Here is a 20,170-nt window from a genome sequence, read left to right on the forward strand (position 1 = left end):
CTTACAAAGCTCCACAGTTATGGAACAGCCTTCCAAGTAATGTTCGGGAATCAGACACAGTCTCAGTGTTTAAGTCTAGGCTGAAAACATATTTGTTTAGTCAAGCCTTTTGTTAATGGTGTTTATGAGGTAAAGGTGTAGATCTGGAGGGTCCTCACACATGGTGTGTTTTGGTAAACTGGGATGTATGGATGCTGTCAGTCCCCACTCGCTTGCTCACTCGAGTTTGTTGACGGTGCAGTGGCTGGCTGCTTTATGTCCCGGGGCTCCCTCATGCCTGTTAGCTTCTGGCTCTCCCCTTTTAGTTATGCTGTCATAGTTAGTTGCCGGAGTCCCTGCTTGTACTCAGTGCAATATGTATACTGTTCCTACTTATTCAGGTGACATTGGTCATACCTAACAACCTGCATTTTCTTTCCCTCCCCCCCAAATCTGTCCCTCTGAGTTACATGGAGTCAACAGGAAATCTTTTGGTGGAGAGGGTGGAGACCTCGACTGGCTATCGTAGCCTGCAGGGAATCGGCCGTCAGACATTCTGTCGCATGTCCCAGACCCGGTGAAATGTAACTGAATTGTCTTGGCCAGCCCTAAGGGTCCCATCTGCATCTCATCATTGCTGAGGAGTGTGCTCCCATCACCCAATCAAGCATCCAGCCAGAGCAGGTCAATGTATTTTTTAACCATATTAACATGCCATTGTTGTGTATTATGCCTGATGTCAAGACTCTCGTCTCTGCGAGCCTACCACACAGATTTAATACTTGTGTCATTTTTAGGGCATACCTAACAACCTGTGTTTTCTCTCCCCCGTCCCTCTGAGTTACATGTTGGTCTTGGGATTGAGATGTTGGCCTCTTCTGCCCCTCGGACCTGCTTGATCCATCCTGGTGCCCTGTGTCTGGTCGGAGTTTTATCGCATCGCTCCTGTGAAGGACAGCCCCATGAGGCCAGTTGAGGGTTATACCTGGAGGATGCTCTGGACTCTTACAATAATGCTTTTATGGCTGAGGACTACAGTTGACTTGCTAACTTTAGGACTGCAGTCGTCATGAACAGTTTTGCACTCAAGTTTCCATCAATGAAGAGTTATAACATCAACAAAACTGTCTTCATGTTAAAACTGTTAATATTATAGTCAGGCTGTCTGTTGTTGCCCAAATGAGGATGGGTTCCCTTTTGAGTCTGGTTCCTCTCGAGGTTTCTTCCTCATGTCGTCTGAGGGAGTTTTTCCTTGCCACCATCGCCACAGGCTTGCTCATTGGAGATAGATTAGGGACAAAATTAGCTTATGTTTTAAGTCGTTCAAATTCTGTAAAGCTGCTTTGTGACAATGTTTATTGTTAAAAGTGCTATACAAATAAACTTGACTTGACTCTCCTGCCTCAGTTCTTATTTAACTGATCGCTATCAGTATGTTGACGTAAATGGCGATTTTTCTCGACATACTGAGGTAAAGTTTGGTGTTCCACAAGGTTCTGTCTTGGGCCCACTGATTTTTTTTCCTTTATGTTGCCTCTGGGTGATATTATTCGTAAGCATGGTATTAGTTTCCACTGTTATGCTGATGACACACAGTTGTATGTTTCTGCAAAACCAGACGAGAGACACCAGCTTACCAGAATTGAGGAATGTGTAAAGGACATTAGACACTGGATGCTTATGAACTTCCTTCTGCTTAACTCTGACAAGACTGAAGTACTTGTACTAGGACCACATGCAGCTACATGTCGGTTTTCTGATTACACAGTGACTCTGGATGGCCTTTCTGTTTATTCACATGCACATGGGTGCAAGTATAAAATTTTCAAAAACCTGAAGACGTGCATGGCGCAGCCATGCGGGGGGGGATTACAAAGGGAGGTGAGCCCCCCCTTAGGGCTCGAAAAAAAATTTAAATTACAAGTCAAAATGGTTGTCTCTCATGCAAGCTCATGCAAACATTTATAATATTAATAGTTATATGATTTGCATATTTACATCACAGGTTTAATACATTTCATCAATTCATCTGAAATAATATTTCAAGTACAAGGCTTGATATTTCAAAACATCTAGCAACTACTAATTTAAATGTTGAAACAACCATTTTTAATATGCTTTTGCTGTGATACCTTTTTTACAATATATACACTGGAATAGCTGTGTTGATTTGGTCGAACAACGTGCTACATGCGTGAAACATATCACACATGTATAACACCGTGAAACAACGGGCTAGTCAGGACCGCTTGTCGGTGAGCGGCGTATAAATTGAATGAGGTTTGTGGCGAAGACGAGATGAAAAGATCTGTCTCATGCAGAGACTGTACCGCGGTAACCTGATAATACGCTGAGAGTAGAGCCAATGATTTTCCGTTTCAAAATCTGGCTTTTTCCGTTTCAGACAATTAAAAATTCCGTTTAAATTCTGTTTCACAATTTCAGTTCAAAATTGTTCTGTTTGGCTCCAATTTAGTAATTCTGGCTGGAATAATTTTACTTGGGTTTCAAAGTATTGCATCTCTAGACACAAATGGTCCTTTGCATGATGAAGTCATTCATGAAAAAAAATATATAATAAAACAATTACACTGACAGTAAGCTGATAAATTGCATTAATAAAAAAAATTAAAGTGGGATCACAGATTGAGACAACTCAAAATATTTTACTTGACATACTGATAACAGATAAATCAAGAAACTAGGATCACCGTTAACTAAAAACCCATCTCATATATAATATCTCATCTCATTATCTCTAGCCGCTTTATCCTTCTACAGGGTCGCAGGCAAGCTGGAGCCTATCCCAGCTGACTACGGGCGAAAGGCGGGGTACACCCTGGACAAGTCGCCAGGTCATCACAGGGCTGACACATAGACACAGACAACCATTCACACTCACATTCACACCTACGCTCAATTTAGAGTCACCAGTTAACCTAACCTGCATGTCTTTGGACTGTGGGGGAAACCGGAGCACCCGGAGGAAACCCACGCGGACATGGGGAGAACATGCAAACTCCACACAGAAAGGCCCTCGCCGGCCCCGGGGCTCGAACCCAGGACCTTCTTGCTGTGAGGCGACAGCGCTAACCACTACACCACCGTGCCGCCCTCATATATAATATATGCAATATAATAGCATATATAACATCTCAATACAATACTGAGAGTACTGATAAATTAATAGGGATAAATTAATTCAGTAATACTTACTGAGCCTGTAATGACAATACTCATAACTGACTGTTTAAAAATATTACTCTATATCCATCTTTTTTAGTACACCACAAACTCATGAAACAATGTTTCCTCACAAAACACAGAACACACTCTGAAACAGACTAGAATAGTTTAACTTTGATTGTAATGACAGTCCTGAATATTCCTTGCAGATCAATCATTGAGCACTCTGAGTACCTAGAAACGCTGCTCGATATTGCTATTATGATAGAGCATCAGAAGTTGTTTCGTGTTGGTCTCTGTGAGACTGAATCTTCTGTCATTTAGAAGATGTTTATACATGGAAAAGGAGCACTCAACGTCCACACTCGCCATTGGCAACCATATGGCGTCCTTGGCCACCAGATGCATTCGTTTCTTTTTCGCGGTCGCCATTCTGGGTGCGACGCGGGGAGCGAATCTGTAAGCAAGCAGCTCATTGGCTGGCTAGGTGTGCCACAAGCCAATCACAATCACCAACAAAGCTGCCTTGACCGGAAAGGCATGTCTGCTTGGGCGTTAGCGGCAGTTACGCAGAAGCCTTCTGCGGCAGTTACACTTTGACACGCGAGCAATGTTTCACTATAAAAATTCTGTAATTTCCGTCCGTTTTCCACAATCGCGGAAAATCATTGGCCCTATGAGAGTGAGACAGTGAGAGGGCCACCCCCCCCCCGAAAATCTTAACGGATTTACACGATTTGGAAAAATGACTTTTTCAGAACCGAAAAAAACAGAGCTTCCGGCACATGCCGGAAAACTTGCACCCATGCATGCAGCAGTAAAAGACCTCGAGGTGATTGCTGACCCCAGTCTTTCATTTGAAACTCGTATCAGTAAAATTACCCAGATAGCTTTCCTTCATCTCAGAAATATTGCTAAGATGAGAAATTTAATGTCACTACACAACACAGAAAAACTAGCTCATGCTTTTGTTACCTCCAGGTTGGATTATTGTAATGCCTTACTGTCTGGATGTTCCAATGAATGCATAAACAAGCTCCAGTTAGTTCAAAATGCAGCAGCAAGAGTCCTTACTAGAACTAGAAAATATGACCACATTACCCAGTCATATCCACACTGCATTGGCTCCCAATCAAATTTCCTATCAGGCCTTTCAATTACTTAATTTGGGCTACAACCTGTATTTCTGAATTTGAGCTTTTTCCTTCATGATACAGGGTTATTTGGGCTTTCTGCCCACGCAAAGTGCTGTTTTCCCAAGGTTCTGTGTTTAAACCTGCTGCTGCTTTTTTAGTTACAAAGTTTTGAATAAATAAAGAAATCTATGAATGTTATTTTTGACCTTTATTGCAAAATGTCTACAGCATTAATCCCTCTTGATGTACATGACAAATAATTAGAATACAGTCAGTTCATATTTAAAAAGTTGTGTTTGGGCCTGAGGAGAGCCTGGAGGAGAGGAGCCTGTGAATGAAAAAGCAAGTTATGCACTGTTGCCATCAAAGAGACAAACCTGTAGCAGACCTGTGACACAAAAGGTTTTTCAGTCACATCACAAGAATTGGTAGTGCAATTCACAGTATGTAGTCAGGTAAAAGATCTTAGTTTAAATGAAAGGCCAGTGTCTAAGACTATCATCAACAAAAGGACCAAGCTCCAAGTCACTGATTCCGCCCACATTTGCACAACTGTGTGTATTTAAGATGCAAGCTGTATCTTAAGCCTAGGTCACAACCGGACGTGCGATTTTTTGGCCGTGCGATTTTTGGCGTTTCCCAAATCGCTGTGGGTTTTTTTGTTCGTGGAGAAAGACGCATGTTGGCCGTAAGTTTGTCTTGCAACCTGAAAAAAACATAAGCGCCCGTAGAGTTTGTTTGACATGACAAAGAACCTCTGCGGCCGGTCTGCGGCCAGTCTACAGCTCGAAAATCAGCACGTCATACGCGCGCCCTCTGTGCGTTTCTTGCGTTTTTTGCACGTAGACCAGCCGTAGGAGCACGTATGGCCGGTTGTGACCGAGGCTTTAAATACACACAGTTGCAGGGCTCTACGTTAACTTTTGAAACTACTTGTCCTGTCGGGCAAGTTGAAAGGAAATTTACTTGTCCGAATATGAAGTTGACTTGGCCGAAGAAATATTTGAGAAAAAAAAAAAAAACACAAACTATTTGTAACCCAACAATCTTTATTGCATTTGTTTCCGAATTCACAACATATGCATAATATCTATGAATCAAAAGTAATCAATACTTGATATACTGAGGCAAAAGTTCAAAAATATAGTAAAACAGACTGATACCATAATTCAGAAAAAAAATTGGACTCCATCAATCATTAATTTATTTATGAGAAATTGAAAACCAGAAAATTAAAAATTATATACATTTTCATTTTTTAATTATTAACTTTGAATATATATATCCTCCACGGATTAATTGTTGTTGTCCAATTATTCAGTGTGGCATCTGAATGGTATTTAATGGTCAAAAAAAAAAAAGATAATTAATAATTTCAAATAATCCATAATTATATCTAAATTATAGAGCCCTATGTTTCAAATCCCTAAACTCCCATTACTAATTAGTTAATTAATACAGCCGGTAACCTAATTAGCAGCCATTTGACAGCTTGGTATTTCATAGATAACTTTCCCCACTCCTACCTCACTCCCTGTCAATCCACACGCATGCAGGCGCACATTCCAAGCCCAGCACACCTCGGCACACACGCTCAGCTATATAATGAACACCATCAACAACAACTCAAAGATTTGGAAATTACCACATACTCAATGTAAATATACAGTTGAATAATGGTCCCGCCAACAGAAATGTCAACAAATGCACGTGTATGACACGATTAAAACCAATCATAAACGACCGTTTACTTTTCAGCTCAAATACACGAAGCGGTATTGGCCGGTGTTGCCAGATACTGCTGACGTTTTCCAGCCCAAAATATGTTCAAAACCAGCCAAAATGCACTTAAAATCGCCCAAATTGTAAAAATGTACTTGATGCCTATCTTGTAAAGTAAAAATATGCAGCTAAAGACAAGTATACTATTTGTAAATCGAACAACAATGCAAACAACTTCTAAATGGCAACATGAGCCCGTCAGTGCTGGAGGTGAAAAATCTGCTGTCTGGTACTCGGCTCCGTGTGGTTGAATCAGATTATAACTCTGCAATCATCTGCTGTGTTCTGAATCCTACATGCACCAGTAGGTGACGCACACGCATTACAGTGTGTAGGCTATGTTAGGCTACGATGCATATCTAACATCTGCATTGCTGAGGTTATTTATTTTTTATTTGTCCTTTATTTATCTTTTTATTTATCCTGTTTGTTTTATTAATTTTATAGGCCTAGTTATTCTGCTTAATTTATTTTTGTCTACATCCATGTATTTTTTTCATCTGTTATCCTGATTTTTGTGGATTTGTTAGATTGTACTGGTTTTATATACTTCAATTAAAAAAAAAAATGTTAGGCAACGATGCATGGCTGAATGTAACATGAGAAGAGAAAATGGAGAATGGATTGCGTCATTCTTATTTATTAGTTTATGAGTTCAGTTTCTGCACTACATTACACACATTCATATTAGTCTTACAGTTACATCGACTTTTTTTGTTTAAATAATACTTAATGAGATTAATGTTTATTGTTAATGATTAATTTAGGCCAATGCTCGATTTTGGCTGTTTAAAATACCTAAGGGGTGCTGGGTAAACTAGGTCTATGACTTGCCTCAGCTGACCAAAGAGAGCTGTTTTTCCTGATTTCCTTCGCATATTCAAGAACATCATTCGGCTTAGGTGTTTACATTCTCTCCCATCTCTGCTTTCTAGTGGTAGTGAAACTATATCATGTGCTGCATCAAAGTCTTTCTAAGGCTATACAAGTGTCTCTGGCTGCATTCTCACACAGAACATTGGTGCAAAATATTTATAAACATCTCATAAAAACCCGCTGAACTAACGTCAAACCCGCCCAATTTTTGTCAACCGGCCCAAGCCATATTTTGCCCGCAAAGTAGAATTCAAAACCGCCCAATCTGGCAACACTGCCGGTTTCACAAGTGGAATATTGGAGCATGAGCACATCGCTCTTTCCGAATAGAAACATCCGGCAATTCATCAAAACAATACGTCGAGTGAGATGCTTCGGAAATCATGTGAATAAACTGATAAATTTGATATGTAACCCGAATATCAGCGTATTTTGGCACTTGTCCGATTGGACAAGTAACTGAGACGATGAACTCGTCCGACATAAAGTATCACTTGCGTTAATATCGAGCCCTGCACAGTTGTGTCCTGAATAGCTCTTTTTTATTCAGTCTTTGACCTGATTGAAATCATATGACACTAGGCATCAGAGAGATATTGCAGTTGAGGTCAGATAATGTGGGATATAGGGCTATTTTTAGGTTTTTAAATGATAAAGGGAATTATCAGGAGAATTTAGCACAATAGGGTAGTAAACATTCTGGTTCACACTCCAGTCCAGAAGATGGCAGTAATGCACCTAAAAGCTGTTTGCCAACCGCCATAAAAGAAGAAGAAAGATGATTTACCTAATGTGGAAATCCTGCTCTGGTCATTGGTATGCGAGTCTCGCTCCTCCACGAAATCATGGCATGCCGAGCACCGTTGATGGAGAATTCGTGCTCTGCACGAGGCTTACGGCTGGTTCGATGAAACCGGAACAACATGGGAATGGTGCGGATTTCGCGTCAATTATGAGAAATACATGCTAATTCTCACTAATTTCGGTGTTTTTAAAGAACAAAGTCAAGGCATTGGGTTTTATGCTGGGTTTTATGCAGCCAAGTTTATTTAATCAACATTTGGGGGGGGGGGGGGGGGGGGTCCCTTTTGGCAGCACATATTGGGCACTTGACCTCAATTTGGGCACCTACGACATTATCTGTCGCAGGTTTCATGTAATTGAAAGGCCTGCCTTTTGTTTATAAAATACTACCATTGACCTTTAAAGCACTGAATGGTCTTGTGCCACCGTACCTGAGCGAACTTCTGGTCCTTTATGACCCACCATGCCTACTTAGATCAAAAGATGCAGGCTATCTGCTGGTACCTTGTACAGTGAAGGCTACATCAGGGGGCAGAGCCTTTTCTTACAAAGCCTCACAGTTATGGAACAGCCTTCCAAGTAGTGTTTGGGACTCAGACACAGTCTCAGTGTTTAAGTCTAGGCTGAAAACATATCTGTTTAGTCAAGCCTTTTGCTAATATTGTTTATGCGGTAAAGGAGTGGATCTGGAAGGTCCTCAGGCAAAGAGTGTTTTGATAAACTGGGATGTATGGACGCTGTCAGTCCCCACTCGCTTGCTCACTCGAGTTTGTTGACAGTGTTGTAGCTGGCTGCTTTATCTCCTGGGGCGCCCTCATGCCTGTTACACCTTCTGGCTAGGGCTGAATGATTTTAAGAAAAAATTGAATTGCGATTTTTCTGGCAGATATTGCGATTTTGATTTAAACCACGATTATTTTTCTTTAAATCGAGTTTCAGCGCAAATTAATTAAATACAATGAAGTCTATAAAGCTAATGCAAGAATGAAAACTGAGGTCAACAGATTTCAAATGTAGGCCTGCTTATTAACATTGAGTGCCTGAGGAACAAGTTATAATAACTTAAAAATAAAAAGAGAGCCATCTTTCTTAAGTAAACTTTTGCTTCTTTTACTTTTCCCATCTACAACATATCAGACATAAAAAAAGGTTGATCAATGGCTCAGCAGCATCAAAATATTGCACTTTTGTAAAAGAATGTACATAAGCATTATAAATTATAGCTAGAGCCAACAACTCCCCTGGGGGAAATTGTGAGAGTGATGCAGTGCGCGTAGCAGTCGCTATTGCAGGAGCTGAGCTGTACTGTGTGAATGTATGATTTGCCATGAGGCTTCAAGCCTGTGTCTCTCTGAGAGGGAGCAGCCCGTCCCTCCTGTGTGTGTGTGTGTGTGTGTGTGTGTGTGTGTGTGTGTGAGAGAGAGAGAGAGAGAGTGAGCATCCCCTCCCCCACCCACGCGCTGAGCACAGAGACACAGAAAGGGCAGTTTTTCCTAAGAGTGCTCCCTCCAAACAACAGGGATTTACACGAAAACGGAAGGAGATATTCACAAAATTCTTTCACATTGAGTGCCATAAGGCTCTCCTGAACACAGATGTAATTTTTTTTGTCTGTAGTGTAAAAAATGAGGACAATTTATTGACGAAACAAAACATGGGTCAGTTTAGGAGCACTGAGAAAAACCGCGGTTTTGACGATCCCAAAATCGTGCTATCTGAGATCGCGATTTTCGGTCGAAAACGATAGATCGTTCAGCCCTACTTCTGGCTCTCCCCTTTTGGCTATGCTGTCATAGTTATTTTTTGCCAGAGTCCCTGCTTGCACTCAGCGCAAAATACTGTATATACTGTTTCTACTCATCAGGTGACATTGGGCATACCTAACAACCTCTCTCTCGCTCTCTCTCTTTTTCTCCCCTCCCCACTCTGTCTGTCCCTCTGAGTTACATGTCAATCCTGAGATCGAGATGCTGACGACTTCTGCTCCTCGGACCTGCCTGATCCATCCTGATGCCCTATGTCTGGTTGGAGTCTCATCACATTGCACCTGTGGAGGACAACCCCATATGGATGGTTGAAAGTCACACTTGGAAGACGCTCTGGACATTTACAGTAATGTTTTTACAGCTGAGGACTACAGTTGACTTGCTAACTTTAGGACTGCAGTTGTCATGAACAGTTTTGCACTCAAGTTTCCATCAACGAGCAGTTTATAACATCAACGAAACAGACTTCATGTTAAAACTGTTATAATCATGTTATCTGTTATCACCCAAATGAGGATAGGTTCCCTTCGGAGTCTGGTTCCTCTCAAGGTTTCTTCCTCATTTCGTCTGAGGGGGTTTTTCCTTGCCATAGGCTTGCTCACTGGGGATAGGTTCGGGATAAAATTGGGTAATTCTGCCCCAAATCACCAGATTTAGAAAAATGCTTGCCACTGACCATCTCAGATTTGCTTCATACTTTCTGGAAATATTGTCAGAGGTGCCCAATAAATAGTGTACAAAATTTTAGACTTGTACCTTCATTAGTTTCTGAGATATAGGGGCTTAAAAAAGGGGCATGGCCTCAATTTCACTGTTGAAACATGTGCTACAGAAAACGGACCTAACTTCCATAAGTCATTACTTTTAAACTATTCATGCAAGACACATGAAGTTTTCTTTTTTTTTTTTAAAGATATTTTTTGGGCTTTTTTCACCCTTATTGGATAGGACAGTGTAGAGACAGGAAATGAGCGGGAGAGAGAGAGACGGGGAGGGATCAGGAAATGACCTCGGGTCGGAATCGAACCCGGGTCCCTGGATTTATGGTATGGCGCCTTATACGCCTGAGCCACGACGCCCCCACATGAAGTTTTCAAGGATGGTTCTTCAATGGCTTTAAATACTAAAATAGAAAGTTCACAGTTCAATATTTGCCAAGTTATGGCTTGCTGAAAATCATAAAAAAAAATGTGCTTTGGAGCAAATTTGACACCCCATATCTCCATATTAAAGCACACCAGATCTTTCAAGTTTTCTTATTTATTACTCATGTTATAGTACTCTTTAGGCAACCAGGTATGTGTTCAAAAGAAATCAAACGTTGATTCATTAGGCTTTAAAATAAAAAAAAATTGCGCCTATAATTCAAATGCATATTACAAATGTATGACAAGGTCTACCATAAAAACAATTATACCATTGGAAAGAGCTTGTTTGGATTAGCAAATGCACAAAATATGAAGTTGGTATCCTAAACCTAACTATAAACATTAAGGTATCAAGTACGGCATGTTTTACGATAGACGGAAATGCTGTTTTAAGGCATATTACAATACAATTACAAACCTCCAGTGTAGGAAAAATAACAACCTTAAAAATACTTTATTTGAAGAGCTTAAAACAGTGTATTGATTTGCTTTTCCACGTCAGATGGAAGTTTATACTGCCTGCCAGTTGATGCAAGTGGGGCATCAAGGATTTTCATGACATGCACCAGAGGGACCCAACAGTTATCCTCTCTCCTGGGCCAGCTGGAAGTCTGAGAGGGACCATGAGGATGCATAAATGTTACTTGTACATCTTGTTCCTCCTCTCATAATGCACGAATGTTGCCTATCCACCACTGTCTGTCATACAAACATACAACATATTTACCAGGAACTGTATCTGACAGAGAGACTGCTGATTTAACAGGGGTTTTATGCATTACTTGTGGCCGATTCTCACTCATATCCACATTGAAGCTAGGACCACCTGACACCCTGCTGACCTGCAACTGGTTGGACATGATTGGAACAAATGAGTGGCTCTCTCTTGTTCCAGGAATAGTAGCTGACCTTGAAAACCTTGTCTCCAATGCTTTTCCACTCTCCATAACTTCCCCTGTACCAACCCAGATGAAATGGATGTTCTTGATATGTTTTTCTGCCCACAAAAACAGATCAGATGGGGTTAGTATGTGATCACTCGTGACTGCCTGTAAGCTAGCTCGAGCCGCTGACCGCTTTACAGTGCTTCCAATACCATCACAGGGTGATTTACCATGAGAAGTGGCAAAGAAATGCCATTCTGCTAAAAGTCCAAAATTGCCTGCATGCTTTATTAGATTTGTGAAATTTTTATAGTTTTTGTATTGGGCTACTGATCCGTCACTGAAGTAAATGACCTTTTTCAGCTGGGGATGTAAACGGCATACATATGGTAAAACCTTTAAGAATGCATGCACGGCCACTGTATCATGCTTAAGGCAGTCACTTATTATGCAGATAGAGATGCATTTCGTTACTTTTGTACCATCTTCATTCTTTGCTCTAATATACACTGCAAATGGATGAAGAGTGCATTGGCTGTTGTCCCAGTGGTATCCCTGGGCAGAATCCTGTACACAGAATGAATAGTTTTCGGCAAAATCCAAAAGCATAATACATTAATCCGCTAAACAGATTTTCCTTCAAATTCTTCAAATGGGGGCGTCATGGCTCAGGTGGATAAGGCGCCATACCATAAATCTGGGGACCCGGGTTCGATTCCGACCTGAGGTCATTTCCCGATCCCTCCCCGTCTCTCTCTCCCACTCATTTCCTGTCTCTAACACTGTCCTATCCAATAAAGGTGAAAAAATCCCTTTAAAAAAAAAAAATTCTTCAAATATCCACTCTGGTGTTTAGCAATGAAATGATGTTTTGCTAGTTTGTCTGCTAGTGGATTATATGCCTTAAAACAGCATTTCCGTCTATCGTAAAACATGCCGTACTTGATACCTTAATATTTATAGTTTGGTTTAGGGTACCAACTTCATATTTTGTGCATTTGCTAATCAAAACAAGCTCTTTCCAGTGGTATAATTGTTTTTATGGTAGACCTCGTCATACATTTGTAATATGCATTTGAATTACAGGCGCAAAATGTTTTTTTTTTTAAAGCCTAATAAATCAGAAAGTTTGATTTCTTTTGAACACATACCTAGTTGCCTAAAGAGTACTATAACAGGAGTAATAAGTAAGAAAATTTGAAAGATCTGGTGTGCTTTAATGTGGAGATATGGGGCATCGAATTTGCTCCAAAGCACACATGATTTTCAGCAAGCCATAACTTGGCAAATATTGAACCGTGAACTTTATATTTTAGTATTTAAAGGCGTCTGGCATTGAAGAGCAATCCTTGAAAATTTCATGTATCTTGCATGAATAGTTTAAAAGTAATGACTTATGGAAGTTAGGTCCGTTTTCTGTAGCACGCGTTTTAACAGTGAAATTGGGGCCATGCCCCTTTTTAAAAGCCTCAACATCTCAGAAACTAATGAAGATACAAGCCTAAAATTTTGTACACTATTTATTGGGCACACTGACAATATTTCCAGAAAGTATGAAGCAAATCTGAGATGGTCAGTGGCGAGGCCTCTGGTGATTTCACATGGATTGACCCAATTAGCTCGTTTAAAGTCATTAAAATTCTGTAAAGCTGCTTTGCGACAATGTCTATTGTTAAAAGCGCTATAAAAATAAACTTAACTTGGGGACTGTTTTGTGAGGTTTGCCATGTTGGAAACTACGATATGGAAATGATGGAAGAGGAGTGACTGTGAGGACAGATGAAGTGCTAGTAACCTCTCTCTGTCCCTGCAACAGTCCCTCTACATAGCGCAAAGTCATATGGGACAGAAGAGGACACTGGAAACATTATTTCTCATCTCATTATCTCTAGCTGCTTTATCCTGTTCTACAGGGTCGCAGGCAAGCTGGAGCCCATCCCGGCTGACTACAGGCGAAAGGCGGGGTACACCCTGGACAAGTCGCCAGATCATCACAGGGTTGACACATAGACACAGACAACCATTCACACCTACGGTCAATTTAGAGTCACCAGTTAACCTAACCTGCATGTCTTTGGACTGTGGGGGAAACCGGAGCACCCGGAGGAAACCCACGCGGACACGGGGAGAACATGCAAACTCCGCACAGAAAGGCCTTCGCCGGCCACAGGGCTCGAACCCGGACCTTCTTGCTGTGAGGCGACAGCGCTAACCACTACACCACCGTGCCACCCTGACACTGGAAACATCTGGACTTAATTAGACTGAGATGGATGTCCACATTTACAAATCATTAGTTCTGAGCCAGTGTGTTAATCTCTGTGATTTTTGTTTTAATCACTGCAGTCTGGCTTTAAAGTCAGAAACAGGGAATGTGGTGATTTTATATGCATACATGTTAAAAAGAAATGACAGATAGATTGGTCAAGGCATCATATTGTTGTAGAACCTTGAAAACATGTGTTAAACCAGAATAATCTTAAACCAGAATGAAACCAGGGTGGTCTTGGGAATATTGCGAGAGCGAGACTGGGATGACTCCTTGGATAGTGCAGTATGAGCTTCGAAATTTATCTTTTTAAAAAAAAAAAAAAAAACACACACATGACATCAGTGACACACTGGAAATATTGGTGGAGAGAAGGTCTTGAATGTTAAGATGTGTGAACCAATCAGAATTCATTACACTTATCAAGATTTATACAAAAACACTATAAAAAGTGGACAATTTGTGACTTGGAGTCAGATCACTCGGAGGCTGTAAAAGCCTGGAGACCAAAATAAGTTCATCCTGAAGTAGGGCTGCGTACCGGTACTGTGTACTGGTACTGTACCGTGAAAAATCGATTTGGTAGAGGTCCAAAATACCGGATCATGAAGTACCGGTACTGTACCGATATAAATTTCCTTTGTTGTTTTGTGTAATTTTGCCGCGCAAGTCAGGGATGAGAATGAAAAATATTTTAAAAGTCTGAAAAAAACGGGGCGGGGCCCATGGGACTAATGATTTTTGGCTTTTTTTTTTTTTAACCCCAAAACCATTAATTTTATCAGCAAAAATTTGCAATGTATTTGGAAATAAATTCCCCTTCTTGGTGGACTACCAGGTGAAAATGATTAATATGGTACAAGAGACTTGTTTTTAATCAATTCACATTTGATGATTTCAAAAAATCAATGCACCTTTTAATATAAACGAGCTCTACAGTATTATATTTCTGCATTTTAGCTATTCATGTCTTTGAATACTCTAATCCTTTAAAATGAAGTGCAAACCAGAAAAAAGTTCTATCATATAATTCTCTTAAGCTTTCTTCTGATGTTATCATGGTAGCAGGAGGTCTTGCATATTAAGCAGGCAACATTCAACATCCATAGCTGCCAACATTCTGAAGTTGTAAATAGTAATACAAGGTTGGGTACTGAGTCTCGGTGGGGGGTCGCCCACCCCGCCGCCAAAGCTTTCTAGCAAAACTACCCTGAAAAATCACACAAACAATAGTTTGACAAAATTTATTCTACAAACTAAACTATCATCTTACATTAATTTGCAAAGTTCTTTTCAACAATGGAAACAAATTTACCTGGAACTAGAATACATATCATCAAAGCAATTTGGCACAGATCAAACATAAAAGGAACCTCTTGTAATCAACACCAAACATAAAAATGCCTCAAAACATGCTTGGCACAAAGTGAAACAGCTCAAAAAAGTGTCAGTTTCAACTTGCTTCTTCACATGACTACAAATCAAAAAGAACAGAATCAACAACACACCCCGGGCATCAAATCGTACCCGCCAATCACAACGCAAGGCTTTTGTTTGGATTCTTTGGGCGGGCTTTTGCAGGAGTGACGACAAAGCTGCGCGACGCTGGAGAAAGCGCTAGTGAACAGCGCTCGTTTGACTCCGCTTTGGAATCAGTTTTAGAAGAATTAGACTTGGAGTTTTCGTTGAAACATGAGCAGGAAGAGGCTCTCCGCTCATTCCATGATCGCTGAATCTTCACCAAAACACTCGACACTCCAGTGGTGTCCCTCTCCACATGCTGTTTGTTTACCCCATAGACATATAAACAGACGCCACATTGAGCTGGTGTCCCGTTGCTGGGATACGTCAGAGTGTCCGCCATATTGGATGTCGCAAATCTTCCCCGTAAACCAATGCAAGTAAATGGACTGAACTTCATAAAGCCCCTTTCTACAATAATATTTAACTCCATGCCTTTTATTCACCCATTAAGACACACACGTATATATTTGGGAAACAAACAGGCATCAAAACAACACGTATAACTTTTAATGTGATGGTTATAAATGGTGTGCGAAATACCCTGTACACTCCAAACTAGCGACAGAGACGCGATAGATAGCTCAGGTAAGCTAATCAGTCAGCATACCGTAGCAAGCTACCAAAACCTGAGGCCACAAAGTGAGCTGAATGACCGCCAAACTGAGTTCGGCCAGGTTCTCACGTCATACCAAAACAAAATACATCACTGATTCCTTCACATTCAGAAAGGTTAAAAACATTCATCATACGTTCAAAAACGCTCATTATAGCGTGGCACTGTATTATCTAATTCTCACTGCTTATAACTCTACACCTACCCGGTGGAGATGAGCTGGGAAACTGAAGGAACAGTATTGAAAAGTATTTTTCCAGTCTCACCTGTGAAAGGTAATCCCATGTGATCTCGTTTGGACGGTAAACCTGTTGGTACAGTTAAACGCAGTCAATATGGTGGCGAGGATGACGTATGATTCTACGCAGAATCCAACATCTATGTTTATATGTCTATGGTTTACCCTCCCCCACTGCTTTCTGTCGCTCTGACTACGTCACAGTCACTGTTGCGCTGATTGGTCAGAGCGGGTTCAAATACGAATCCCACCGGTGATAGACTTTGAAAATGACCCATGAAAATTGGCAAAATCGTATTTTATTGTAGTAAATTCGTATTTTCGTAATCAAAACGACAAATCGTAATAAATACGATTTATTCGTAGTAGTTGGCAGCTATGAACATCACTCATCACTTCCCTTTCAACTGTTGTGTGTACTAACTAGGTTTTATCTGGACAGGATGTTGTGTAATGTAATACATATACCATATGGTCAATTTGAAGATCAAGATGGTGAGTTTGAATTAAAGAACAGGCATGTACAATGGGCATTACATACTGGACATTTTTTTTAAATCAAAAACTATAAGCTCATCTCGGCCTAAAAAGTTTGGGCAGACGCTCCCGCGCAGCACACGCCAGCAATTCCCCCCCATGAAATGAGCAATAAGTAGGAGAGTTATACATGCTATCATACTTAAAATTTTATCAGAAATATAGATATGATACTATGAGTCTCCCCAACATGCTACATTAGATAAGCTAACCCCGTTTATAAAAGATACACACTTATATATGACATGTAATTGATTTTTTGGGGCGCGCGCTCTCTCTCTGCCATGCCGATCCTGTAGGCTGCACTGACTCAATACAACTGAAAACTCCGGTCCTCGAGAAAAGAGATAAAAGCCCGCCCACACTGAAAGCTGATTGGCTTATTTTGCTGAGTAACCCAATCAAGATGCCCTTTGTCTGGCATGCGCTACATGAACAGGCACACAGGCAGTGTTGCCAGATTGGGTAGTTTTAAGTGCATTTTGGCGGGTTTTGAACATATTTTGGGCTGGAAAACGTCAGCAGTATCTGGCAACACTGCACACAGTCGCCCTCGCGCGCGCACATTCTAAGATGCATGATGCAGACCTTAATGTTGCGCGCGCGCGCGCGCGCGCACGCACGCTCTTGCTCGCTTCTATCAATACGCAGGAGACTCCCGGAACTTCCGGGACACTCGGGATGTCTGCGTTATAAGGTGACCACAGATCATTAATCATACCCCCCCCAAAAAAAAATCTCAACGGATTTACATCAATCTCAAAAACGATCATTTTGGTCTGAAAAAGTCGGAAATCCGCCAATCGGCAGAAAATTCTCATCCCTGGTAAGTTAAAGGCCGCGGACTGCGCGTAGTCTGTAGCACTCTAGTGTAGTCACTTCTCGCTGTGAGACAACTTATGACTTTTTGTCCCAAGTTAACTATAGGCAGGGGTGTACTGGGCATGGTACGCGGGGGTACGCCGTCCACCCACTTCTCCCGAGGTGACAATTCCCCGGGGGAAATTGTGAGAGGATGCAGTGCGCGAAGCAATTTGGTCACACATGTTTGCTGGCCGTGAATGTGTGACCTGCTATGACGCTACAATGATTATGTGTGTGCTTGAGACAGCAGCCCCTCCCCTCTCTGCTCCCTCACTGGCCCCAGTCGGCATGGCGACGGGCCTGAGCAGGAGCGCTGAGTCACACAAGATCCTGTCAGTTTTCTGCTGTTTTTTGCTCAGGAGCAGGCCTCGAACAACGACGAATAACTCGAAAACGAAAGCAGCTATTCACAAAATTCTTTCACAGTGAGCGCTACAAGGGTCTCCTGAATACACTGTTGTAATTTTTTGTCTATAGTGTTAAAAGTGAGGATGCTAGAGCGAGTTAAAAATGAGTGACTCTGTCACGTTTATAATGGGTGTCAATGAGGCCTCTCGGCTGCACTCTCCTCAGTTTGAGGCTTCTCATTCAAAAACTGTAAATCCTATCGGTTAGGTAGACACATTGTGTGAATCAGGACAAGTGTGACTACTACTTTGGAGAAAATCATGTCTGTAGAGTGAAATTTGTGGCTGAAAACACAGTTTAAGCAAGAAAGTTTGAGCTATTTTTTCAAGCTCTCTACTCTCTAACTAAACGAGCTCCACTGGTGTGTAACGCAATAGACACCCATTATAAAGCCGGATTTTCTCCCGGAACCCACATGGCGTTTGAGCCGGGACTGATCCGAAAGTGTAGAACCTAGCAGAAAAGTTGGATGCCAGATCCACAGAGGAGAAGTTTTCCTACGTTTTAGAGTTTGAATCAGGTCTCTAGGTGAAAGCATGCCAGAGCAGCGGATGTTTGAAAAAGTGCTTTTTTTTTCAATTAATTCCATAGAAATGAATGGGGTGGAGCCAGCCCTCGCCTCAGCGGTGGGGGAATGGGGTGAGGGAGAGGAACAGAAGGAGAGAGAGAGAGGGGAGGGGAGAAGGGGAGACGTCATGAATCGCGTACCCCCACTTTAAAAATCTCCACTACACCACTGACTATAGGGTGACTGAGAAGTGAGGTAGGAAACCTAGTTATGTTCGGGTTTCTTTGAATAAAGATACTGACAAGTTGTCAACAGTTTATTAATGTTTCTGTTATTATTGAAGAAGTTCAGAAGAATTTGTCAAATTGTTCAGGTACAGGTCCGGACCTGGACCTAAACCTCTGTACCGGTACCTGTACCTGATGTTACGTTTAGGTACGCAGCCCTATCCTGAAGCATCACCCATTTTGGGGCTATTGCCATTGGTCCATGACACTGAAAGGTATTTACAGCGCAGCATGTATTTCCACAAAACCAAAAGAAGGTTTGTGGGGACTTCATGTCATTTTCAAAGCCTCAAACCTGCTCCAGATTGAGAAGCAAAACTGATGAACCAAAATGAAATCAATGTCTTTATTAATAATCTGAAGGCCACATAAAGTGTGAGCCCTGACCTGAAGGGTTCTGCTTGCTGCATCTGCTGCTGTAATGATCACTTATTTAGAAATAAATTCACAGAGTTTTAAAAATAAAATAAAAGAGAAATCAGACCCATGAATAAACTTTACCTTTGAGGCAGCAGCAGGAGTCTGTGGAGATTTTCCTAAAGAGGGCCGTGTGGACTCTGAGTTCATTATAACGGGTGAAAAGAATCAGGACACTGGAAGAAGAAAAACACAGAGACTCAGGAGTCCAGAATCTCCACTACCTGTTAACCCAACAGCTCAGGTGGGAAGTTTCACATTAACTCACCTTTAATGATGTTACAGAAAGGATGAAGTTAAAAAATCGGTGGAAAAAACGAAGCGTGCACTCTTTCACAAAGCTCTGTATCCTGGTCAGTCTTTTTTTTTTTTTTTTTTGGCGGCTGGGAAACAACGAATCGGTCCATCACCGCCATCTAGTGTTCTGGAGTGTAAATCAGGAATTCTCGAATTGTCGTTTAAACACACACACAACTTATGATGTTCCACATGTTAATCATAGATATTGAAATTGCATATTTCACTCATAAAATAGTAATACACGCCATATATAGACAGGATAATGTGCAAGAAAAGCCCAACTACATTCAGTTATTTTCTAAACGGCCATTTGATCTCTAGAATTAATTCAACAAAATATCTTGGAATTAGGGCGGCACGGTGGTGTAGTGGTTAGCGCTGTCGCCTCACAGCAAGAAGGTCCGGGTTCGAGCCCCGGGGCCGGCGAGGGCCCTTCTGTGGAGAGTTTACATGTTCTCTCCGTGTCCGCGTGGGTTTCCTCCGGGTGCTCCGGTTTCCCCCACAGTCCAAAGACATGCAGGTTAGGTTAACTGGTGACTCTAAATTGACCGTAGGTGTGAATGTGAGTGTGAATGGTTGTCTGTGTCTATGTGTCAGCCCTGTGATGACCTGGCGACTTGTCCAGGGTGTACCCCGCCTTTCGC

The 20,170-nt window shown here is 41.5% G+C and overlaps 1 protein-coding gene across 1 annotated transcript in view; it reads right to left on the reverse strand.

The window, feature by feature from the left end:
* Positions 1-19,595, reverse strand: part of LOC132881594 (zinc finger protein 850-like) — a 58,048-nt gene extending 38,453 nt beyond the window's left edge. The window contains exons 1-2 of the mRNA XM_060914248.1: positions 19,495-19,595; positions 19,311-19,402 (exon numbers count right to left, since the gene is read on the reverse strand). Coding sequence (XP_060770231.1) covers positions 19,311-19,376 — 66 coding nt within the window. The 5' untranslated portion in view covers positions 19,377-19,402; positions 19,495-19,595. The remainder of the gene's footprint in view (positions 1-19,310; positions 19,403-19,494) is intronic.
* Between the last annotated feature and the right edge of the window lie 575 nt (positions 19,596-20,170).

Source organism: Neoarius graeffei, chromosome 1 (genome assembly GCF_027579695.1).
Source record: "Neoarius graeffei isolate fNeoGra1 chromosome 1, fNeoGra1.pri, whole genome shotgun sequence".
NCBI classification, from domain to species: domain Eukaryota; kingdom Metazoa; phylum Chordata; class Actinopteri; order Siluriformes; family Ariidae; genus Neoarius; species Neoarius graeffei.